The sequence below is a fragment of the Podarcis liolepis genome (assembly GCF_965112155.1).
Source record: "Podarcis liolepis genome assembly, chromosome: 17".
Taxonomy (NCBI): domain Eukaryota; kingdom Metazoa; phylum Chordata; class Lepidosauria; order Squamata; family Lacertidae; genus Podarcis; species Podarcis liolepis.
In genome coordinates this window covers 37,694,934-37,720,477 of record NC_139571.1, presented here as the reverse complement: position 1 = coordinate 37,720,477, position 25,544 = coordinate 37,694,934, and the positions used below count along the sequence as shown (strand labels likewise).

The 25,544-nt window shown below is 45.7% G+C and overlaps 3 protein-coding genes and 1 long non-coding RNA gene across 7 annotated transcripts in view; 1 reads left to right on the top strand and 3 right to left on the bottom strand.

Moving 5' to 3' along the window:
* Positions 1-6,655, bottom strand: part of FRMPD1 (FERM and PDZ domain containing 1) — a 91,293-nt gene extending 84,638 nt beyond the window's left edge. For all 4 annotated transcript variants that reach the window (XR_014520545.1, XR_014520546.1, XM_083481620.1 and 1 more), the window contains exon 1: positions 6,076-6,655. The gene's annotated coding sequence lies outside the window, so the exon portion shown is untranslated. The remainder of the gene's footprint in view (positions 1-6,075) is intronic.
* LOC310696535 overlaps positions 1-25,544 on the bottom strand; it is a 285,064-nt gene that overhangs the window by 92,906 nt on the left and 166,614 nt on the right. The gene's annotated exons all lie outside the window — the stretch shown is intronic.
* Positions 18,457-21,401, top strand: TOMM5 (translocase of outer mitochondrial membrane 5). Its single transcript, XM_083482073.1, has 2 exons — positions 18,457-18,779; positions 20,960-21,401. The coding sequence occupies exons 1-2, from the start codon at positions 18,659-18,661 to the stop codon at positions 20,992-20,994; spliced, it is 156 nt and encodes a 51-aa protein (XP_083338199.1). The 5' UTR covers positions 18,457-18,658; the 3' UTR covers positions 20,995-21,401.
* Positions 23,204-25,544, bottom strand: part of IGFBPL1 (insulin like growth factor binding protein like 1) — a 41,833-nt gene continuing 39,492 nt past the window's right edge. The window contains exon 5 of the mRNA XM_083481995.1: positions 23,204-23,450. The gene's annotated coding sequence lies outside the window, so the exon portion shown is untranslated. The remainder of the gene's footprint in view (positions 23,451-25,544) is intronic.

Genomic DNA, 25,544 nt, shown 5'->3' with positions numbered 1-25,544 from the left:
CAGAGACATATACAGTTTGCTAAATAAACAAACCTTCAGTGGCCTGGTTTGCACATGATAAACCAGGGTTTATTAAGCCATTGATTGGCATTATCTGTGAACCCTGGCCCAGCGGCTTAACTAGAGTTTGTTTGCTGTCAACAAACTATGATCTGAAGCCATGGTTTGTTGCTGGCTTGCAAACCTCGATATGTTTAAGGCATAGCTTGGCACTGTGCGTGAACATTGTGCATGTTTAAAGCATACCTTGGCATTGTGCATGAACATTGCATGTGTTTAAAGCATAGCTTGGCATTGTGCATGCTGGAAGCTGCCCAGAGTGGCTGGAGAAACCCAGCCAGATGGGCAGGGTATAAACAACAACAACAACAACAACACACTTTTCCTTAACTATGATTTGTTTGACCACTTGACCCCAGAAGCTTGCCAAAGTGCCAAAGGACAAGGCACGAGAAGTTGGAAAACAAAGCAACTTTAGAGAAACGAGCCATGGTTTCATCATCTGTGGTTTGTTTGACCATCTTGAAAAGCACAGGGCCTGAAGTATTTCGGCAGAAATCGTTTACATGATGAAATGTGTAGGATTTGATCTGTGAAGGCGTGCAACTTGTCACTTGCTGCTGCTGTCACCAAGTGAGGAAAGTCCATGCTGAACTAGATCTAAGAAGACCATGTCAGGACAAAACAACTTCCAAATCTATAATTGAAACAGTACTGCAACTTTAACTCACTATAGCTCCAGTCCTGTGTACACTTTCTTGAATGCAAGTCCCCTAGAGCTCAGTGTGATTTTCCTTAGACTAAATATGTATAGGAGCAGCCCACCGGACTGGCAATAGCCCTTGTGCCTGGGGGAAATCCCAGCCTTGCTTCCCTGTTACAGAAATATACAGATCTCCCAAAATCTATTTGAATAAATTCCACTGAGTTGCATTGCGAGAGTTATTAGTCCAACAAGCACAATTATTATACTGTGTGAGTGCCGTGGGTTCATCTCTGTAGCAAAAAAAAGGCATGTACACACCCCTTGCCATACTTTCTCTCAGAGATGTGGCACTCTTTCCATCACTGCGCTTCTGTGCACATGGCAAGAATGATAGTTTTAAAGCTTCTTGTCTTTTAAAAAAGAAGGCAGATTCTTGGGGGTGGAGAGAGAGAGGCGTGTCTTTATTTTGGGGGCAACCCTGCTCCTGTGTTTTTGACAGAGGGCTGATGCTGATATTTAGCATGTGTGATAATTTCCTCCATACCCATGTCAGGAAAAACTTTACCTGACGAGCTTCTAAAATGTCAGATGGTGGTGGTGGGGAAAGTAAAGAACTTCCGATTCTTCATCTGTCTGCTATTTAAACACAATGCGCACTTCATCCAATTCAAATTTATTTTTCTATCTTTCTCTTTTAACCTCCTTCCCCCCCATAACAATTACAGTCATACTTCATGTTATGTTTGCTTCATGTTACGTTTTTTCAGGTTGCGTCCCGCAGTGACCCAGAAGTACTGGAAAGGGTTACTTCCGGGTTTCACCGCTGGCTCATGCGCAGTAGCGCTAAATCGCGCTTCACACATGCGCACAAGCGTCACACCTGCACAGATATGGCGCTTCAGGTTGCAGGCTTTTCACGTTGAGAACAGGCCTCCGGAACGGATCCCGTTCGCAACCAGAGGTACCACTGTATCTTTTTAAAAAAGTTTTTATTTATACTTTTCAAATTGATACATTTCCTTAGTTTTACAGTCATGTTAACATTCCAAAGTCTGACTTCCTTCCCCATCTTTCTGCAGTTCCTTAAATTTATTTTTTTATATCTTCTGCATATCCAAATTCAATTAATTTGCTCATTTAATTATCTACTTTAAATATATATGCTTGTGAAACTGCAGGTTATTACAATAATCCTGCCAATGTTTTTATTTGTTTGCAATTTATCTGTAAATATTAAATAAACCATTTCCATTCTTTTATAAAAAGTTGGTTATCCTGATTTCTTATTCTCCCAGTAAGTTTCGGTAAGTAATTTTTCTATCTTTCTCTTTTAACCTCTTCATATATATATATATATATATATATATATATATATATTCTTCCTTCTCTATTTCTCCTCCACCCCTTCATGATTTTCTTGTATCTAAATAAAGTCTTGGTTTGGTTTGAAAAAGTTTCATGTTTTTCTCTATAAACCTGAATAAATTTTATTTTAGATAAATAAAATATCAGGGGGCAGTGGAGATAAATGGGAGCAGAGCAAATAAAATGAAAAAAAGAAAAGAAAAGCTGGCAATGCTTTTGTTGAGCTTTAAATTCACATTGCTAGTGGCACTATAGAACTAGTGCCAAACTTTCTCCCAGCACAGATATGTGCACATCCAAACAATGGGCCAACAACTGCCAAGCACACGCCTACCTAACGAACAGGCAGGATGTCAAATCCTGCTTTTACTAAACATCCAAACTTTAAAAAACAAAACCAAGCCGTGCCTGACTGTGCTTCTTTGTGGAAAGGGCAATCATTAGCCTGTGAATATTTCATGCTCTTGTTCCCAGCTGACAGCCAGGCATTCGCAACCAAGTTGTACTTTCAAATTTGCACCTGGTTTGCTATTTCTGCAAGCTGTTCAGTCCTGAGGTCATGGAACTTTAGATGCAAGAATGGGATGATGCCGTGCATCTTTAACCCTTGTATAGAAGGGTTTGTGCCAGGTATAGCTCTCTCGAGTTCTGCCAGGTGTAGCTCTCCTCATTTCTCCATTACAGCAGTCGGAATCTGCAAAAATTCCCTCATCCACAGGATAGTTAAAAAGGAGCTAGCTAGCATGATCTGCTGGAAGGGGGGGGGGATCAGACAGGTCCCTTGTGCCTTTAATTAGCTGTGTAAACTTTTAGGCACAGCTATTAAAGGTACGGGGACACGGGTGGTGCTGTGGGTTAAACCACAGAGCCTAGGACTTGCTGATCAGAAGGTCAGTGGTTCGAATCCCCGTGACGGAGTGAGCTCCCGTTGCCCGGTCCCTGCTCCTGCCCACCTAGCAGTTTAAAAGCACGTCAAAGTGCAAGTAGATAAATAGGTACCACTCCGGTGGGAAGGTAAACGGCGTTTCCGTGTGCTGCTCTGGTTCGCCAGAAGCGGCTTAGTCATGCTGGCCACATGACCCGGAAGCTGTACGCCGGCTCCCTCGGCCAATAAAGCGAGATGAGCGTGCAACTCCAGAGTTGGCCACGACTGGACCTAATGGTCAGGGGTCCCTTTACCTTATTAAAGGTACAGGAGCGCTGTTTACTTTTTCACCAGGCCCACCCTAACAGAAGTCCTGAGTAGCAGGAGCTCTATAAAGGAAGGACTTTGCTTACAGAAGGTCTCAACTTCAATCCTGGGCATCAACAGGAGATTTTGCAGGTGGGATTTGCAAATTAAGGTTGCAAAGTTAAAGGGGATTTTGTGCTTTTCCGCAACAGCCCCCCCCCATCCAAATCAAACGAGTTGCCCCTTGTGGCAGGCGATGGGGAAATGCACTTGAAAGTACGAGTTCACAAGTTGCTTGATGCAATTGTCATATAACCTCCTTGCAGACACATCAGAATGACTGCTGAACAAGCAGCTGCTGCTGTATGGCCTCCGCACAAACTGTGAGCACTTCCAGTCTAATTTTTGGGTGGGATTCAGTCACAAAGCAGAAAATCCAGGCCGAGCAGTTATTGTTGATTGGCAGTGCTTGCAACACAAACCTGCTCCCCCAAAATATCAGCCTTTTTTTTTTGCAGAAAGGAATGTGTGGGATAACACTTGTTTTGACCAAGCATCATCTAACCTCCCTGCAAACAAATAGGAACAAACGGTCATTAAATAGCCACGGTCATCTCATCTCCCTGGAAACAAGCTGGGAGGACTGCTCAATTGACAGTCATCTGGTAGCAACTGAAGACTGTGGAAAACCACCAGCAGTCGGTCATGCTTTGTCTATGAACACAGTAGCAGCTTGAAATGCAACAAGGTTGCTTCCTCCCCCGTCCTGCTACATTTCAAGCCATTTTTTAAAGTTGCTGTACAGACCAGAGAGAGGGCAGGGGGTATGCATTACCTGACTTGTTTCCCCTGCACCGAACTCCAATTATTCACTGGCACTGTCATCTGAGCATGTGCAATGGCTGCCGGAAGTGTACACACCTCGGCCTAACTTCGGCTTCCATTTTCAAACTGGACAGAAGCTGGTTTAAGGGAAAGTGCACCAGACAGAAGTATTTATCAAAAAACTACAGAGTACCTATGGATGTTGGCTCACGCCACATGTGCTGAGCTTCAACCACTGGCAGCGGTGTCACACTGGAGCCAGAGGAGAGGGTAAAATGCACATAGCCTGGCCTAGATTATTGCTACTCAATTCATTATGTGTTTAGCCCAATTTAATACTTGGTGGGAAATATTTTTTGGCAGAGAACAATCTGCTTTGGGGGGATGGCATTTCTGCAGAGACTGTCTATTGGGGCTTGAATATCTCACACTCTTTCGCTGGTTTTTTTTTTTTTTTGGAGGGGGGAGTTATTGGGTTGTTGTTTTTATTTTGATTATGTATTTTGTGCTTTTATATTTTGATTTTATTCTGTGAACTGCCCTGAGACCTCCGGGTCTAGGGCGGTAGGTAAAGGGAGCCCTGACCATTAGGTCCAGTTGTAGCCGGCTCTGGCGTTTCGGTGCTCATCTCGCTTTATTGGCCGAGGGAGCCAGCGTACAGCTTCCGGGTCATGTGGCCAGCATGACTAAGCCGCTTCTGGCAAACCAGAGCAGCGCATGGAAACGCCGTTTACCTTCCCGACAGAGTGGTACCTATTTATCTACTTGCACTTTGATGTGCTTTCGAACTGCTAGGTTGGCAGGAGGAGGGACCGAGCAACGGGAGCTCACCCATTGTGGGGATTCGAACTGCCAACCTTCTGATCGGCAAGTCCTAGGCTCTGTGGTTTAACCCAGAGCACCACCCGCGTCCCCTCTAGGGCAGTATATGAAGTCAATAAATAATAATAATAGATGTCTCAAAATGTCTCCAATATGAAGGCAGCTATTTATCCTCAGAGCGCTTTCCTAGCGTGTACCCAGAAGAGACGTCGGGAAGATCATATGGATAGGATCCAATACCCCATAGTAGTGAACCCTGAGGATTTCCTCGCCTCCTTTTTGCGAGGGGTTCGATACTGCGTTATAACGACAGAAACGAAGCACGAGAATAGCGTTTTCAAAGCAGATCATGAAGGAGACGCGCAAAATTGCAGGTTGCATTGAACTCAGCATCATTACGCAGAACGCCAAGGCGCTCCCTGAGTTCCAGGCTAGGAGCAAAGCTAGGTTAGGAACGCGGCAGTCCCGAAGGCGTAAACCCCGTTGAATGCAATTGGATCGACTTCCTAGCAATGGCATCTACTACTCTGCGCTGATGCCACTAGGTTTTGGATGGGGCCACAGTCCAAGCGCAGTATCTCCATTTGGGGCTTGCTTGATGGAAGGCAGAAGCAAAGCACAACAGAAATATTGGGCGGAGGGGGGGGGGGGGGATCGCGTTATTTTTAACCAAAGCGCCTTACAATCCGGCTATCCTACTTTAAACTCACTCTCCGGCGACATTAGGAGGCGGGAGGGAGGAAGCGATTTCAGATCGGCAGGGAGTGGCCGGATCGCAAAAGTTAAAACGCACCATTTCAATCCATCCTCGCAGAGGACGGACAGAGGGACGCGAGAGCCGCCTGCCACTTTCCGCCAGGGGCAGGGATACTGAACGCCCCCTAGAAAGCAGCGGAGCACCCCAAGCGAGGAATGGGGTGGCACGGCAGCGCTTGACCCCCGGAGGTAAGCGCGCCCTGCAGCTTGGAGCCGCGATCGTCACCTCTCCCTGGCCCCTGCCTGCCTTCCCTGGCAATCGCAGGAGGCGAAGGGCAGCCTCGGCCGAGAGGAAGAGCCCCGTCGGACGCCTCTCCATCAGGGCGACTCAATTCAAGCAGCGCAAAATTGCCTTGCGCTCCCGGCGCTCGCTTCCCTGGGATTAAGTCCCCCTCCTTGCTTATTTCAAGCGCAGGATCGCGACGCTTACCTCTGCCGCCGAACCTGCCCGAGTGATGCTCAGAGCGCGCTTTCCCAGCTCCACGTCCCGCCGTCCAGGAGCCGGAGGTCTGGGGAACTTTTTCCGCCGGCGCGCGCAAAGGAGACGGGGAATTACGGTACCCTGAATTACGCCGCTCCGTCCGCACGAAGCAACTGCAAGCGAGCGAGAACTGGGAGCCTCCGTCCGGCCAGCAGTGGCAGGTGGGGGCTGTGCTCTGGGGCCCCGCCCCGCCCGGGAAGCCCCGCCCCTGCCGGCTGGAGCCTCTGCTGCTTGGAGAGCCTGTGATTCAAGGCATTCAAAACTCTGTGATTCAAACTCCGATCTTTCCGGGAAGCAGTTTTGCTGCGCAAGACCTTGAAATCAGCTTTAATTGTGCAAGCTGAATTTACTAGGGTGTGACTGGATCTCACCTGATAAATAGTGACAAGTCCCAAAGTGCAATCCAAGTCTGTATCCAAACAAATGTTTTAATTACCTTGTACAAGGATAGAAATGATCACCTGTCCCATTTAATTACAACATTGCATTTGTCAAGAGCAAAAATAATGACTAGCCACTTGATATATGAGCTACTGCATGTAGCTCTATCCTTTTTTAAATAATCTTTTTATGTGATTTTCAAAGAGAGAAAAAGAAAGAGAAAATAAACATACATTAACAAATAGTACTAACTTGCTCTGGATCTCCTGACTTCCACCCCATCCCTTCCACAGATCCATTCCATTTTCAACTGCATATAAATATATCTCCAGTTTTTCATCTTCCTAAGTTATCTATACATTCTGTTACATTACAAGTGTATTTAAAATCCTGCTAATGTTTTAACCTATTTACCATAATTTTGCATTTAAATTATAAACATTTCCCATTCTTTTTAAAATTTATTGTTTTCTTGATTCCTGAGCTTCCCAGTTAGTTTTGCCATTTTGGCATAGTCCATCAACTGGATATGCCATTCTACTCTGGTCAGGGCTGTCTCTTCCTTCCATCTCCATGTAGCTCTATCGTAAGCTTGTTTAGCGGAAACCCAGCTGGATAGGCAGGGTATAAATAAATTACTACTGCTACTACTACTACTATTACTACTACTTGGATACAAGGTCTGCGGAGAGCAAACCAGCATGTTAAATATGACTGCATGCAATAAAACCCCAATGGCTGCTTATTCTAGGGAAAAGCAGCTTCAGGAGGGAGGCAACTGGAAGCAGGGACGTTTCACGCCACCCCACAAAATCCGCCCTCGCCACAGGGTCAGGTTTTTGCCAAAAATCCAACACCGTCCAATTCACTCGAAAGTGGTGTCAAAGACCGACAAAGGGCCCCCTGAAATGTTTGGTGGTGGAAACAGTACGTTTTACGGAAGGCAAAACCCCAGTTCTTGGTGCCCTAACCCTCAGGGTCAGGATTTCGCAAAAAATCCAACATTGTCCAATTCACTAGAAAATGGTGCCAAACACCTGCAAATGGTCCCCTACAACCTTTGGCGGTGCAAACGCTACGCTTCACATTAGGCCATAAAATGAGCCCCTGGCGCCCTGATTCGTGAGGCAGGGATTTGCCAAAAACCCAACGTCGTCCAATTCTCTTCAAAACAGCACCAAACACCCAGAAAAGGCCCTCTGCAATGATTGGCGGTGACAATACTACGTTTCACGGCGCCCCACAAAATCTGCCCCTGGCGCCCTAACCCACCAGGGGTCATGATTTTGCCAAAAATCTGATGTCCAATTCACTCAAAAGTGGTGCCAAACACTTGCAAATTCTCTCCTGCAACATTCGGCGGTGCAAACAACAAATTTCCCAGAAGGCCCAAAAACCAGCCCTTGATGCCCTAACCCGTGGGCTCAGGATTTCAGCAAAAATCTGGCGTCGTCCAATTCACTCGAAAGTGGTGCCAAACACTTGTAAATTCTCCCCTGCAACGTTTGGCAGTGCAAACAGCACGTTTTACTATAGGCCAAAAAATCAGCCCTCGGAGCCCTAACCTGCGGGCAGGGTCAGGATTTCGCAAAAAATCTTACGTTGTCCAATTCACTCAAAAGTGGTGCCAAACACCTGCAAATTGGCCTCTGTTCTATCACTGAACCACAAGCCCTTCCCCAAAGAGACGGTTCTCTTGGTGTGTTATTCTCAGAGAGTGAGTGGCATGTACTCCTCAACAAGAGCACATGATTGAAGTTTAAAGGCCGTGTTGTGTTTATGTGGGGACTTCCAGTTCATCTCTTAACAATGTCTCTTGTGTCTCTGCCCTGTAAGTACTGTTGAGATCACATGATCCCTTCCTCTCTCTGATAACAGCACACCAGATCTCTGTGTGATGCTCGATGCTGTATTCTGTTCTGCAGGAGATGCCTGTTTCATAAGTCAGAGAAGGGAGTTTTTAAACGGTATTCAACACCAAATTATAAACATGACTCACTATGACATTGGGGGATCAGGCTGAGCTGGCCTAGGCTTATGGGTTTGCCAGCTGAATTGGACTCCGCAGAGACTGCCTTTTTTTGAACTAAAAGCCAGGCTGAAAATCAGCTGGAAATGGCTCTTGAGGGATTACAAGATGGAGCAGAACAGTGACATCAACTTCCCATTCCTTCTAGCAACCAGCTATTGCAATTTGATTTATATTAAATTACTCAGCATAAGAGTTTTCGTAGAAAAAGCTTATCTGGGTGACCTTCTCTCTCTCTCTCTCTCTCTCACACACACACGGTTGGAAATTGAATTTCTAGCAACAGATATTAACAAATTTTCACAGGTTGCTCCCCAAATGGAAGAAAATTAATGGAACGAAACAGATTCACAGTTTGAATGTGAGCATGGTCTTATACATGTCTGCCCAGGGGTGAGTACCAATGAGTTCAATGAGACTTACTCTCAGGCAAGTATAGTATAGGATTGCCCTTTCTATCCATCAGCAGAGTACTTATCTGGGAGTAAGTCTGATGAGTGAAGTAGATTTGACTTCTGAGTAAACATGCATGGGATCTCACCGTTAACGATGGGTGGCATTTGCTCTCGGAGAAGAAAGGATTTCTGAGGATCCCAATTCCGTCTTTAACTCCTAAAACCTGCACCTCTCTCTGAAGCCCTTAACCTCAGAAAAGATTGTCACATATCTCTTTGGCATGTGTGTTGTCCATTGATGCTCCTCCACCTGCTGCTCGCAAGGGGCTCAGGATTCTGCGTCTGCAGTGCTTCCAGCCTCTGCCAAAGGAAGGAGTGAGGATGAATTATAGATAACTGCTAATTGCCAATGTGTGAATGTGTGAATTCCCTAGATGCCGCTGCTTTCCTCAAACTTCTCATATAAAGTGCAGAGCAGTGACGAAGCACTTGCATGACTTCACTCTAATCCCTCAGGAACCTTCAAGCAGCGAGAAGACCAGGAGAAACTTCTCTGAACCTGTGCATTGATGATCAATCTTCTTCTTTGGCGATCACTCATAGCCGAGTAAGATTGTCTTCCATGAACACGGTCTTAACATGGAGTCCATAAGTGACTGTGGAGGCTAATTCTGGATCCACACGTCCTTCCACAGTGGGGACATAGGTTTCTGGGTGGGAGTTGATCACAATGAGGGTTTGCCAATCGTGCCTTCCTCTTAGCACGTTTCTCCCTTGCGTCCTGAGTTCGAGCGTCTTCAAAGCCCATGACACCGTTGGTAAAGGCTGTTCTCCAACTGGAGCGCTCGCAGGCCAGTGTTTCCCAGTCGTCGGTGTTTATACTACATTTTTTAAAGATTTGCCTTGAGACAGTCTTTAAACCTCTTTTGTTGACCACCAGCATTACACTTTCCATTTTTAAATTTGGAATAGAGTAGTTGCTTTGGAAGATGATCATCAGGCATCTGCACAACATGGCCAGTCCAACGAAGTTGATGTTGAAGAATCATTGCTTCGACACTGGTGATCTTTGCTTCTTCCAGTACACTGGCATTAATTTGCCTGTCTTCCCAAGTGATGTGTAAAGTTTTTCGGAGACATCATCGATGGAATCTTTCAAGGAGTTGGAGATGGCGTTTATAAGAGGTCCACGTTTCACAAGCATGCAGTAAGGTTGGCAGTACAATCGCTTTGCAAGCAAGCATTTTGGTTTCTCTGCAAATGTCCCGGTCCTCAAACACTCTGTACTTCAATCGGGAGAAAGCTGCACTTGCAGATGATGATCAATCTAAGGGGTTGGGTCTACTCTCTCTGTATTGTCCTTCTTAAGTCTCACACTGGGAGAGGCAAGGGAGGAGCTTGCATCTCCCCTACCAAGCACTTGCCTCCCCTTTCCTGGGAAGGTTCACAGAGCGGCAAATGACACTCATCTCTTGCCAGGGGCAGTGCCAACTACTGGCACCTTTTGGCAGCTGCTAGGTCCTGTGTGCCCCAGCAGGGCCCACCACTCACCTGTTTGCACATTTCCGCAGTTGTTCTTCTTCTTCTTCTTCATTGAATTTATATACCGGGGGGGGGGGGGTGTCCTCAGGGCGCTTCACAGAATAAACTTGAGATACAAAACCACAAAATACATAATAAAAATAGAAACAACCACCCAATTGCTCCCTCCCCCCCCAATATTATTATTTATTGAATTTATATTGAATCTGGGTTTATCTGGCAGCAGTGGCTGAGTCTGGAAAGCAGCGGTCATCAAAATTTTATTTTTTTGATATTTATCTAACAAAATTTATATGCCGTTACTGGGTAGGTGACTTTAAACTGGTTCACAAAGGTAAACTGAAAATATTGATACAAGTTACCATAAATGTTTGAACTGCAAATGAAACATGCAATTGCAAAACATGTGTACATAATCACTTCCATCTGCAACTGCGCTGCAGAATTCCTCACTAGCTGTAGTTGGTTTCCCCGCAATGCCCTGCAACCCTGGAACTCCAGGGCATTTTGTGGGAAATTTAAATGGCTGTGGTATCTGAGACTCGGCTGCTGCTACCAAGTCAGCCAGAAACACTGACCAAGCAGTCCCACTGGGAGGCATAGCTTTGGGAGTGACCTGAAACCTGGAATCAGCTGTACTATCTTTCTTTCTTTTTTGGATATAATTTTTATTAAATTTTCTGTTTTACAATTTAAAATACTCATTTTTACATCCTTAAGATATCTATGAATTCCCTTCTTCTCTTTCCATGGTTCATTTTACATATCATAAATCCCTGCACTTCTACAGAAACCATACCATTCAGTATTCCATTATTGCATCCATCAAAACTTATTTACACTGTTGAATTTATCTTAATGTTGCCAGCGTTTTCAGCTGTACACAATTATTTCTCATATATTCAATAAACATTTTCCAGTCTTCTCTAAATGCATGTTCTTCTTGTTCTTCTCTTCTGCAAGCTGTGCATATTCCGTCAACTTAAGATGCCGCTCTTCTTTGGTTGGAACTTCGCTCGTTTTCCATTTTTGGGCTAACAAAACAAGGGCCACAGTAGTAGCATACACAAATAACCTTTTTTGACACCTGGGAATTTCAGTCTGAATTATCCCCAACAGAAAGGACCCTGGTTTTTTTGGGGGGGAAGTACTTTTAAACATTTTTTCCAATTCATTATGGATCTTTTCCCAATACTCTTTCGCCCTTTTACAAGTCCACCACATATGAAAGAACGTTCCCTCCACCTCTTTGCATCTCCAGCACTAGTCTGATTCAGTCTTACACATCTTAGCAAACCTACTTGGAGTTAAATACCAGCTGTAAATCATTTCCAAGTAGTTGTCCTTCAAAGAGTAACATGCTGTAAAATTCAAGTCACTTTTCCAGAGTTTCCCCCAGAGGTTAAAATCTATATTGTGTCCTATATCTATTGTCCAAATCAGCTGTACTTTCCGCTCCCGTTTGAAAGCTGCGATTTGGGTGCCAGGCTATGACCCAGAAACCTCTACCTGCAACCCTCCACTGGACAATGCTTGGCATCAGTTGCCACCACCCAAATGATCCTGTCTGACTAAAAACAAGACGTGTGGCTCAAACATTCACGGGTGCTGCAATGTGGGCTTGCCATTATTCTGACCTGCGCCTTTGGGATTTACATTCCTGTTGGACATACATGGCTACCTGCAATTGTGCCAATATGTGGTCACACAGGGAGCCAGAATGAAGGAATGACCAAGTATGCCGTCTTGAGAAGGGGACACGGGCTTAATTCCATGCAACGGCAGATGTTGTCTTAAGCCAGAAACGACGGCTGCTCCGTTTAATCAGGTTACTGGCTGCAAGCAGCCAAAACAAAATCCACATTGCACCACAATTGAATTACACCCCTGTTGTGATGCCTAGTGGCAATCGCAGTGGGACATGCATCTATCCTGCTGTGGGTGATTTGTGATCAAGGTCACACGCATTAGGGGATTGCCTCTCAACCTGCTCTCATGCGAAACAGGCCCTTTTAACAGATGGACAACCAGGTATCAGAGTTTTCCACCTGCGCCTGAATGCTGCTTCTTATAGGTTTTGAATTCCTGGGTAGCCTGGCCAAGCTAGGGCCATTAAGGGAAGACGGGACTTGGGTGGCGCTGTGGTCTAAAGCACAGAGCCTCTTGGGCTTGCCGATCAGAAGGCTGGCAGTTCGAATCCCCGTGACGGGGTGAGCTCCCGTTGCTCTGTCCCAGCTCCTGCCAACCTAGCAGTTTGAAAGCATGCCACTGCAAGTGGATAAACAGATACTGTAGCAGCAGGAAGGTAAACGGCATTTTCATGTGCTCTGGTTTCTGTAACGGTGTTCTGTTGCGCCAGAAGCGGTTTAGTCATGCTGGCCACATGACCCGGAAAGTTGTCTGTGGACAAACACTGGCTCCTTCAGCCTGAAAGCAAGATGAGCACTGCAACCCCATAGCCGCCTTTGACTGTACTTAACCACCCGGGGGGGGGGTCCTTTACCTTATTATTAATTATTATTATTATTATAGAGGGCCATTGAGGGCCTGTTGACGGTGCAAGAGAACTCCTTCCCCCCTTGCCCTGAAGTGTGGACAGAGACAGAGGTTTGAAAGGTTGACAAGGTGACGGGGTGTATATTTGAGGTGACAGGAAAAGGAAGTCTGATCTGGGAGTAAGGGTTGCTGGAAAGAAGAGGCAGGAAGAAGAGCGGAGGTCCATTTGGGGCAGGCTGGCTGAAGGCTGCCTGTGCTGCTGCCTCTTGAAATGCCCATGCTGTACGACCTGGATTTCTTCCATGCAGACTGAAGGTGCAAATAGGCGAATAAACCATCTTTCTTAAAGCAACAGCAGTCTCCACAGAGTCTTCCATCCCCCAAAGGGACATAGACCCTCTTTGGGTACCTGGGACCCTGTGGGCTTTTGCCACAGCTCGGCAGAAAGACAGGCAGACACCCAACTTTTGCAACAATACTATTCCTTGTCTTTGGTCTACCCCAACAATTTGCTCGTGACGTGTTTCATCTCTCTGTAGCTTTTGGGAACAGGAGCAAACTGAAAGATTCACTTAGGCAAGTGCTGCTATAGACTGGCAAAATGAGTTTCTAACAGAGAATAAGGGAGGGCAGACGATCTGGTCTGCATGTGGAAAGCCCCAGGTTCACCCTCGGTGTCTCCAAGTAGGATGGGGAAAGTCTCTTGTCTGGGAGCTGTTGCCAGTCAGTGCAGAATACTGGGCCATTGGTCTGACTCAGGATAAGGCCACTTCCTATGTTCCTGTGAGTCTTAAGAACATGGGAGGGTGTGGCAGATATTCACAGGAAGGTCCACGGAGGAGAGTTCAGATTGTACCAAGACCTGCTGGAACAACCAGCACAACAGCAGCTAATGCCCCATTTCCCAGAAATGAATCTCTACCACTGTTGATATTAAGGATACCTAGTGTCACGGTCCGGTTCACGGTCAATCGAAGTCCTGGCTGGGGACGTCTGGACCGGGGGCAAGAGGGCGGGGTGGGAGCAGGAACGGGAGTCCAGAAGCCAGGAGTCAGAAAGCCAAGACTCTGAGGGTCAGAGAGCTGGGAGTCAAGAAGCCAAGGGTCCGAGGGTCAGGAAGCAAGGAGTCACAAAGTCAGGGGTCCAGGGATCAAGAAGCAGGGAGTCAAGAAGCCGAAGTTCAAGGATCAGGAAGCAAGAAGCCAAAGGCAGGAAGTGTGTTGCTGTGGCAAAGAGCCGAAGGGAAAATGCTGACCTTATATCCCTTCCCGGCTCTTGCCACCAGGTGCTGTGAGTTACCAATCAGCCTCACCTTGCCTCTTCAGAACAAACTTAGGAAGGCCCCAGTCCTGCAGAGTCCTATTGGTCACAGGGCCTGGCTCCTGCATGCACACCTGACACCTAGTTCCTCTTCCCGCCAGTTTTTCACCTACCAAGGAACCTGTGTGTTTTGCCTAGGGATGGAGGCAGACCTGGGAAACAGGTGGGTTTTGCATTTCCAGGTGGCGATAATGATAATAAAATGATGGAAGTGATGATAATGAAAGCAAAGCAGACACAATAGGTCCGTTTACACAGCATGCAAAGGATTGCCACCTTTTAAGCTGCATTGCCAGTGCAGCCATTCATCGTGCCATCAGGGAAAATGAATAGGTTATTTAGGGGCTTAATTTGACTAGTGTATAATCACAGCTATCTGGTCTCATTATTTAAATCTATTAAAGACAGAGCTGGAAAATCGATGACTAATGCCTTCATTCAAGGATCCTTCAGCCCATGTCCTTTCTCCGGCGATTGCATAATTTGCTCAATCATACACACACACGTACATTTGGCTGAGTGTGACTGGCCTATTGAGATTCCCGGATAAGTGGAAATTTGAACTCTAGTCTCCCAAGGTCCTTGTCCAGCCCTCTAACAACTACACCACACTGCCTCAGACTGTTGCATTTTATTAATTTCTGTTTTGTACAGAAACCAGCTGCTCTGAAGGACTTCAGCAACTAGCTTAAGGTTGCAGAGAGGATGATTTGGAGTAGATGTTTAGAGCATAGTGATGTGAAATCTGGGTCTGCATGAATACTGACAACTTTCCCTGCCCTCGTTTCTCCACTTCATCCCAGCTTGAATTACACATCTGATTTCCACCAGGGCAGTTCAGGATGAAGAACCATAGAAAAAGTTAATTTTAAATCTAACAAGAGAACGACCCCTGCTGGCAGCGTAATAATTATTTCCATGCAGAATAGTAAAAAAAGCATGCCTGTTGCTTTCGCCATCATTTCAAACTCTGCAGCTGCTGGTAGTTCTAGAAGGCTCAGCTAATAATAATAATAATAATAATAATAATAATAATAATAATAATATTTTATTGGGTACTTCCTCCCCCCCCAAATGTGATTTACATAAACAAGGATAAAACAGCCCAATACACACAAATAATATGTACAAGAACAGATCCTGTTCTACTGTACCCCTCTAAAATCAAGATCCAAAGCCTGGTGTGAATTTGAATGTTTTGCCTGGCAGCTAGTGATGGCACCAGGTGTGCCTCCCTGGGGAGAGCACTCCATAAATGGGGGGGGGGGGGAGGCACCACTGAAAAGGCCCATTCTTGTGTCACCAATCTCTACACCTTTCTGGGAGGCAGGCACACACAATAGGCCTGAAGTGAAAACAAGGGTATTGGAGTCATCTGAGCCTCCTTTCCTCTTCCTCTTCTCCTCTGGTGGGAGTGTTGATGTGCCCGCCACCCTGCCTGACAAGTGCAAGTGCCTGGACAAATTACCCCTGTTGCCTCCCCTCTGAAAGGCAACAGCACAGAGAAGTGTCCCGAAAATAAAACAATTCCCACAACAGAGCAGGATGCATCTGACAAAACCCTCTTTGAGAGTTTATGCTGTAATAAACACACGTCTGTGAGTGCCCCGGCTGCAAGACTCTGCAGTTTCTGCCATGTTTAGAAAGACGTTGCTTTTTTGTGTGTTTGCAGAGTGAACAGACTTTCACCCAGTCACAATTTATGAGTTTCTTCATTTGTTTTGCCCCACCCCACCCAGTAAGAAGAGAGCCAGTGTGGTGTAGTGGTTAAGAGTGGTAGTCTCATAATCTGGGGAACGGGGTTCGCGTCTCCGCTCCTCCACATGCAGCTGCTGGGTGACCTTGGGCCAGTCACACTTCTGTGAAGTCTTCTCAGCCCCACTCACCTCACAGAGTGTTTGTTGTGGGGGAGGAAGGGAAAGGAGAATGTTAGGCGCTTTGAGACTCCTGAAGGGGAGTGAAAGGCGGGATATCAAATCCAAACTCTTCTTCTTCTTCTTCTTTCACTTCCTGTCCAGGGAGGGGAAAAGAGGTTTGAGGAACTAGGAAATGGGTGTCCTCCATTAATTAAAAGTCCATGCAGCTAAGACATGGAAAAAAATTAGTGTGACACCTGTTGGAAATACTCATTGAAGCTTCATTCTTCTTCTTTGCAAACAACTGTTCTTCATTCTTCTTCTTCACCACCACTGCTATTTGAAAGGTGCTCTGGGAGCCAGAAGAGCAGGGCAAAAGTCTTTTAAAAAACAAAAAACAAGAGCAAACACACACACACACACACACAATTTTTATTAAATCTTCTGTTTTGCAATTTAAAATACTCATTTTACAGCCTTAAGATATTGACTTCCCTTCTTTCCATGGTTCATTTTACATTTCACAAATCCCTGCATATTTGACAAAAACTATATACCATTGTTCTGTATGTTAACATAACATAACAGAGGAAGCGCTCTTTGATCTGATGTGATATAAATATTGCATTCTCCTTTTCCATCTACAAATGTTCAGCTGAAAGCGGCTCACAATAATCCGTGGTTGACATCCGTTTGTCTCAGGAGACAGTGGAAGAGTGCACCCTTTTTGGGTGAAGTAAAACTGCCGGACATCTACAGCGCCTGCTGTGGCTGTAGAGTCAGATACAGGAGAAAGGTGTTTTGTCGCAGCTGGGGTTGCACTGCTACAGACAAACCAGTGGTTATTCCTCCTCTGGTCACTGTTATGGATGCGCAACTTGACTGCCCCATCTCCAATGCTTGGAGCAGTGTTTCCCAACCTTTTTTGGGCAACGGCACACCTGTTTAATGAAAAAAATCTCGCGGCACACCACCATTACAGCCCCGTGACGTCAGCGCGCAGCGTCACGCCGGGAGGGACGCACGAAAGTGAAAGTTTTCAATTTTTTCCCCTCCCCCTTGCTGGGGAACCTCCAAGCTTTGGGGGTGGGAGGAGGCAGCAGAGCGAGGGACTGAGGGACGGCGGCAACTGAGGCGGCGGCGGCTGTTGTGGTGGTGGCGGCGATAGCGGGCGGAGGAGGGGGCGGCGGCGGGGCTTGAGGAGCCGTCGCCGGGAGTTGCTGCTGCTGTTGTTGCTGCTGCTGCCCGGACATGCCGGCCTCCTCCTCCGCTGTCTCGCGCTCCTCCCTTTTGCACGCGCTGCCCCGCCGCTCGGCACCACCACCGCGGAGCTGCCCCCGGCTCGACGCGGATCCTCGCCGCCGCCGCCTCTCACCGCCCGACTCGCCCGCCTCCCTCCCACGGCACACCAGCCAACGTCTCACGGCACACTAGTGTGCCGCGGAACACCGGTTGGGAAACACTGGCTTGGAGTTTGTTTTCTCTTTCTTACACACACACTCCCCTGGATTTTCCTCCTCTCCTTTGTGGGTCCTATTGTTAGATATTTGTGAAGGAAATAAGCAGCTATCTTCTCTTTAAAAGACATCTGAAGGCAGCCCTGTTTGGGGAAGTTTTTAATATTTAATGATGTATTGTTTTTAACACTTGATTGGAAGCCGCCCAGAGTGGCTGGGGGAACTCAGCCAGATGGGCGGGGTATAAACAATTTATTATTATTATTATTATTATTATTATTATTATTATTATTTCCTCCTGCATCTTTTATAATAATCTTTTATGTAATCTCCATTATGCCCAAAATTCACCATTAAACAACAAGTGTTATTTCAACCCTACTAACGATTTCAACTGTTTCAATGGTTTTCAAGGTAAATTACAAGTTTTCCCCATTCCTTATTAAAATTTCGGTCTCCCAAAAGACGATTAATGCGATTCAGTGGAGTCACAGCAATTCAAAATGTTGTTTCCTGGGATTTAATAGGGCTTTTAATACTTCTAAGTAGACATGGCTAAGGGCTGCCCTTCATGCAAACCTAAAAAATAATAAAAATCTCCTTGGCACTCAAGTAGCATTGCTCCATCTTCTTATGGCTCGTAACGCTGCTACTACTTTTCCCGTTCTTTGGTCGGTTCTGGTGGAAGGAAGGAAGATTGTCCCTAGCGGGCACCCATACGGGAGAGCGGTGCAGCGACGGGGAACGAAGCTTGTCCCTAGCGGCGACCGGTAGAGGGCACTAGGCAACCGTGGGGAAGGAGGTTTGTCCCTAGTGGGCACCCGTACAGGAGAGCGGTGCAGTGACGGGGAACGAAGCTTGTCCCTAGCGGCGACCCGTAGAGGGCACTAGGCAAGCGTGGGGAAGGAGGTTTGTCCCTAGCGGGCACCCGTACAGGAAATCCCGCGGAGGGCGGGAACAGGAAGGCCCTTTCCGGCGCGAGTTCTAGCCAGCGGCCTTTCGCTCCAGCCGAGCCGTGAGGGGAGCCGCCTGAGGGACGCGGTGGTGCGGGAGGCCATGTTCCGCATCGAGGGCCTGGGGCCCAAGCTGGACCCGGAGGAGCTGAAGCGGAAGATGCGCGAGGACGTCCTCTCCTCCGTGCGCACCTTCCTCATCTACGTGGTCGCGCTGCGCATCAGTGAGTGGCGGGCGGGCGGGCGAGGGGGGGGAGAGGCCTTGCGGGCCAGGGCCGAGGGCCTTGCGAGACGCGGCCGTGGGGACAGCGAGGGCAGGCGGAGGCAGGGCCGGCCCAAGACGGGTTGGCGCCTGCCAAAGCCCGCAGCTGCCGGTCCTAGTTTGTCTAGGGAGGGAGTTCCAAAGAGCAGCCCCGCCAAGGCCTTTTTATCATCTCACTTTCCACACACACAAGGAGTCACAATTGGGTGTAGTTACCCACAGAGCCTAGGACTTGCCGATCAGAAGGTCGGCGGTTCGAATCCCCGCGACCGGGTGAGCTCCCGTTGCTCAGTTCCAGCTCCTGCCAACCTAGCAGTTCAAAAGCACGTCAAAGTGCAAGTAGATAAATAGGTACCACTCCGGCAGGAAGGTAAATGGTGTTTCCGGGTGCTGCTCTGGTTCACCAGAAGCGGCTTAGCCATGCTGGCCACATGACCTGGAAGCTGTATGCCGGCTCCCTCAGCCAATAAAGCGAGATGAGCGCCGCAAACCCAGAGTCGTCTGCGACTGGACCTAATGGTCAGGGGTACCTTTACCTTTTACCTACAGTGTGGGACGCTGGTGGCGCTGTGGGTTAAACCACAGAGCCTAGGGCTTACCAATCAGAAGGTTGGCGGTTCCAATCCCCACAACAGGGTGAGCTCCCGTTGTTCTTTCCCAGCTCCTGCCAACCCAGCAGTTCGAAAGCACATCAGAGTGCAAGTAGATAAATAGGTACCACTCCGGCGGGAAGGTAAACAGTGTTTCTGTGTGCTGCTCTGGTTTGCCAGAAGCGGCTTAGTCATGCTGGCCACATGACCTGGAAGCTGTATGCCGGCTCCCTTGGCCAATAAAGCGAGATGAGCGCTGCAACCCCAGAGTTCTCCGCGACTGGACCTACCTTTACCTTTACCTACAGTGTGCTGTAGGTAAAGGGAAGCGGGGGTGGTAGTCAGATGTACCTAAATGGAAAGGACATTTCATTCTGTGTTGTTATTATTTATTGAATTTCTATATCGCCCTATACCCAGAGGTCTCAGGCTGTTCACAGAATAAAATCAAGATAAAAAACCACAAAATACATAAAAATAAAAACCCAGTAACACCCCCCCCAACACACATTTTAAAAGGGCATCGGATGTAAATCAAATCAACCAAAGGCCTGGTTAAAGAGGAACGTTTTTGCCTGGTGCCTAAAGGTGTGTAATAAATTACGTGTTCCCCATAAATTGTTCCCCATAAAGTGCTGGCATACAAATGACTAGCTCCACAGCAGTGCAAGTGGAACGTCTGTGCGACCTTCTGGATGCAAGAGGGAATGCTGCATGGTGCGAAAACCAAACTGCTGCTGTTTTAAGAGAGCTCCCCTTATGACACACCACTTCTTGGAGATGAGATTTTCACTCCACCTTGTAGATCCAAGATGCGACTGAATGTAATTTATGTGGCAGATGCGTTTCCAAACTTCAAAACTCCCAAAGCTCAATTCTACAAAGAATTGCTGGAAATAATAGGAATGAAAATCACGTTAGAGCCACACACATTTAGCGTAACTCCTTTTTCTTTCTGGGTCTCTGAAGCCAGACAGTGGGCAAGACGTGATGAGAGCAGCCTTATAGGCCAGAGATTCTCCACTGGAGTTGTAATTGTAGTGTTAAGATATGAAAATTCAAAACACAAAGTTATTTTTCATCAACTCATGGTAGGTAGGTACAAATAGTGCGCTTGTTTTTGCTGGGACGCGAAATGGAGATTCCATCGATACAGCAGTGAGACAAGAGAGTTGGGCAGCTGTATGTTGCTTGAAATTAATATATAGATTGAGTTGGAGAAGGGAAGAGCAAATATATTGAGAATGTTAGAATAATAGATTTTCTAGGAATGAAAATGTAATTGGTTAGATTGAGTATTCGAGGAGAGGGAGGAGAGATGATCTAATAGGTATATAGGAATGCTTTATGGAATAACTATCAGAAGCAACCAGTGAATATTGGGAGATGCTCAAGTTTAGAACTAATGTATAGTTCAGAAGCTTCATTTGTTCCAACATGTGGTTGATCACATTCTGTGCCAATGCACAGTTAACTGATGGAATTCACTGCTATGTGGTTATGACTACAAACCTAGGTGGCTTTAAAAATGGGTGTATGCTTCTTTCTTCAGCTCCGTTCATTTTAAAGAAGCTGGAAAGCATATGAAAACAAAAGAACATAAAGGACGCACTGAATGGAAGACCCAGGCGGACAGTGGTTGCTCTCCCATTGAATGGGCTGCGAAGAAGAGGCTCTGTTTCCTGACAAATGCATCCAGACATTTCCTACTGAAATATTTGGAAGATTGTAGAAGAGCCGAAGAGAGAAAGCCAAAAACCGTTATTTACATGTGTCAGTATGCGGTTTCTTTATGTTCGGTACAAATTTATTGTTCTTCAGAGATTATATCAACCGATTTGGGAAAATTGTTACCTGTAAACAGAGTTCTTTGGAACAGAGCTTATCTCTGAGATGTTAATGATCTGGTTATCACCAGAGTATCTCATTGTATCCTGTGCAATCTCGGTGGTTAAATCTTGAATGGTTGAAATAAAATGTGGCATATGTTCTAACATGGCATTCTACAATTATAGTCATTGTAGAGAATTTTATTCCCTTTGCAAATGTCTTTTCACATATAATGCGAGGAGGATAGTAGAAGCTTAGTGTGACTAGGCAGGAATGAAGAACAGTAAGGATAATGTTCTAGGCTTTTCAAAATGCAAAGATTTAAAAACCAATTGATGCTAAGTAGTGCCAAAGTTGGATCTGACTAGTCTTCCTCTTTGCTTAATGAATCAGGATGACATTGGAAAGAAGGCAGCAGAAAATGGTGCCGAGCAGATAAGTTCATCCCCCTCATAATTATAACTTGGGATCCTGCAGTGAAGTTGACTGGCAAGTTGTTTCTGGGCAGACAAAAAGAAGCCATTTATATCAATATGAGGCTCATGAATGAGAGCTAGGGTTAGGCGTGACAGGGCTGGCAGCATTACTCCCCATACCACCATTGGGAACAGCCATATCACAGTGGCTTCTACGCTATTGCTTGCCGCATATGGATGGGGTCTGAGATGGCTTTTTAAAAGGATTAGACAAATTCTTGGGAGATAGGTCAATTAGCAGCCAGAATACCTAAATGGAACATCCACAGGCAGAAGAGGCATACAGTGGGACCTCGGGTTACATACGCTTCAGGTTACAGACTCCGCTAACCCAGAAATAGTGCTTCAGGTTAAGAACTTTGCTTCAGGATGAGAACAGAAATTGTGCTCTGGCGGCACGGCAGCAGCAGAAGGCCCCATTAGCTAAAGTGGTGCTTCAGGTTAACAGTTTCAGGTTAAGAACGGACCTCCGGAACGAATTAAGTACTTAACCCGAGGTACCACTGTACTTTAAAAGGGCACCTGGTTCTTGGGAGACAGTTCTCGTCTTGGTGCAATTCTACAAGGCAATCCTTGAAACTATTAACAGGCTGGCAATCTTATTAGTGAGTCTTCCTTTCCCCATATCAAATAGTCAGCGATACCAGATTTACTATAAGTGAGTTAAAAATCAATGATGTACCAGAGTGTCAATTGCTCTCCTTAACTGCAAAAAGAAATTGCTGCGTGTTGAAAGTATGAAAGTAGCCACCAGGTGTCAGCAGCCAGTGGCTTTTTCTTTGCAAAAATCTAGCATGGCTGTTTTTAAATAGCTATTTCAGCTGTCGGTCATGCAGATTAGTGTAGATTTCTTTGATCAGGAATGAATCCTCTCTTTTGAGGCGTTGGAAGGAGAGAAATCACAGATCTGCTAGAAAACTGCGCCTTGTAAGCGATCACTATCTTGGGAAGGAAAGCTATGCCTACGTTTCTCATGCAGGCTAATGCCGAGAATGAAAAATGTCTTCTGTTTAAGCATCTGAAGATGCTATTTTGGCCCACAAGTGCTACCAGAATGACTGAATTTGCCTGAAGGTTTGTGGCAGTGTCACAGCACAATCCTATGCTTACATGGAAGTACGCTCCATGGAATTCAATGGGACTTATTCCTAGTTAAGTGTATGTAGGATTACATTAATTTTTTTTGCTGCCCTGCTCTTCTGCCTTGCTTAAATTATGCATGATAGGTTAAAGGCATAGCAGTATGGAAAATGAGGGGAAAGGTCGCAATCCTTTTCTTATTTAAAGATTAAACAAAGACAACTGACAATGCACTGCCAGAAGTCAAGACAACAACAAATAGTCTTTCTTTGGGTTTACTTTCAAAGATACAAGTATTATAGTTCTACTGTTGAGATTTGTCTTTTATAGTAAATTGCAGTGAGAAGCCAGTGAGACAAGGAGAGGGTGCTTAGAACTACATCTGAGCGGCAGTACAAAGAGAGAAAAAATTAAGAGTGTAAAAAAACCAACCATGCTTTTATTGAGCATTTATTGAGCATTTATTACATCACTCACTACATGCCCAGTATTAATCAGACACTCTAAGAAAAAGGTGTGCAAATTGCACTGTTAATCAATAAGAATATCAAAATGGTATCTTCTAGTCTTCAGCAAGTTAAGAAAGCAAATCACTATTCCATGGGTTTCTAGTCTGCTTGGCTCTGATTCCCTCAGAGGTAGTCAGATCACTTCATCCTAGAAGGAAGGGATGGAGGGGAAAAGACAATTATTGGGTGAGATCATCTGGAGATGCATTCAGACTACTAACCTCCACCCAAAGGTTGTGCAGCAAAATCCACTTTGAAAGTTACTTTGGCCAAATTAGAGGGCCACATTGCTATGGAAATTGTAGAAAAGCAAGTACTACTATTCACTCCTCTTTTTAACCCATTTTCTGATTGCTTTCTCTCTCAGATTGTCTCCAGGCTGTCAGTATTTTGTGGTAGGGATTAACTCTGAGATTTTCTTTCAAGTGGATATGTTATGCTAGGGCCACATGACACTTTAATTGTGCAAACCGAAAGCATCTGCATGAATCTCCTGCAAAATACTGACATGCCTGGAGGCATACCTAGAAGATGGAAGTACTCAGTGCATGACAATAATCTTTGCTCTTGGAGAATACTACTTCCAGGAACATGATCCACTCTAGTGTGGGAACAGTGCAAATAAGAAAACCGCTTTCCCTATCCTTCTGGATTTTGGAGCATTTACATTCAAAGAATAATCTCAACGCTCGCTTGCTGACTTGTTTTGAGCCTTATTAACCCCCTCCCATTTGATAGCCTCAAAAGGCTTTCAAAGCAGCTTGCAGCGCTGTGAAAACGCAGTAGTTGCAATAAAATCACATTTAAATGACAAAGTCTGTCACCTGAAAGAACATGTCACCAAAAAACCCCAACCTGTCAGCAATAAATTGGGAAAAACCTGTCTACATGTCCACATTTCACCATGTAAAAAGTAGCTCAATAATGAACACTCCTCTCTAGGAAGGAAGTTCCACAGATGGGAGGAGAATGGAGTGCAACTGTTGTATCCACCCATTTACTTGACGGCTAAGAGGCAGAGACACTTTAAGCTGGGCTTCCTTAGCTGATCTTAAAGTACATAGGGGGGCGGGGAGGCAGATTGAGAGATCCCCTGAACCAGGTGATATATGTCCTCAGGTGTGATGGTGCCAAACTTGTTGACACCATCTCACAACACACTTTATCCTGCAAGGGGCTTTGAAAATGGGATGATGAGCAAAATGGAATCCCTCTACGATTCCTCTTTTTTAAAAATAAATAAATAAATAAATATTTGTTTGTTTTTTCAGATTAAAGTTTTTCAATCACATATCCAACAAACAACATAAAAACAAGCTTCCAAAGAATTTCCTGGACTCCCCTCCTCCCTTTTGCGGGTCCTATTGTAAATCATTTCCTCCTGCATCTTTTATAATAATCCAAATCTTTTACATCTCCATTATGTCCAAAATTCCCATTGAACTACAAGTGTTATTCCAGGGACATCCAATTCCCAAGAGACTGCAATCTACTCCCAGAAAAAACAAATGGAAGTGATCTACCAGTGGGTTTTTTTAGGGGGGGAGTTCAGAGTTGTCAAGCTTTTTTTAGGGGGCAGCGCAAAGTTGTTAAGCTATTTTGGGGCATCAACTTCATCTGCCATTCTTCTCTGGTTAGGACTTTATCTTCTTTCCATCTCTGGGCCAATAATCCCTCTACAATTCCTTTTACCTGTCCTCAGTAACAACACTAAGCTGCTTAAAAACGAAGCCTTTGTCTTAACCCCCAATCCTGGGGGAAAAAAAACCCTTAAATACATTGGAATGAAGCATGATAGTAGACCAGGAATTTCATGGAGGTGAGCGTATAATTCCAAGCAGGTGAGAGAGGGAAGAGGGATGGATCTCCGAGGAAAGGAAACTCATCCATCTGCTGTACTTTATTCCACTAGCTTGTTTGGGATAAGGCTTTTCCCAAACTGGCTTGCTAACTAGTATTTACATGCTAGTTGCTGAGGAGGGATTTCCCACGTTTGGACAGAAACACTGGCTGCCAGCCTCTTAGTGCACTATTATGAAGGCTTATTTTTAAGGCTGTTCTAGAAATTCCTTGGTATTCATGCCTCTGCCTTTCTCTCCTTGAGTTGAAATTAACACTGTAAGCTCCTCTGGGCAGGAACCTTTTCGTTAAGAACATCATGTAAACCATGTACAAATCAGTGCCAACTATGACCCAAGCTGGACATACACAATGTCTCAAAATGGCACTCCTAGACTCAAAG

What these genes read in the sequence shown, in the direction of transcription:
- TOMM5 (XM_083482073.1), top strand. Translation starts at nt 18,659, where the DNA reads ATGTTCCGCATCGAGGGCCTGGGGCCCAAGCTGGACCCGGAGGAGCTG. An exon ending in CGTGGTCGCGCTGCGCATCA is followed by an intron (nt 18,780 to 20,959) that starts GTGAGTGGCGGG and finishes TTCTTTCTTCAG; the next exon opens with CTCCGTTCATTTTAAAGAAG.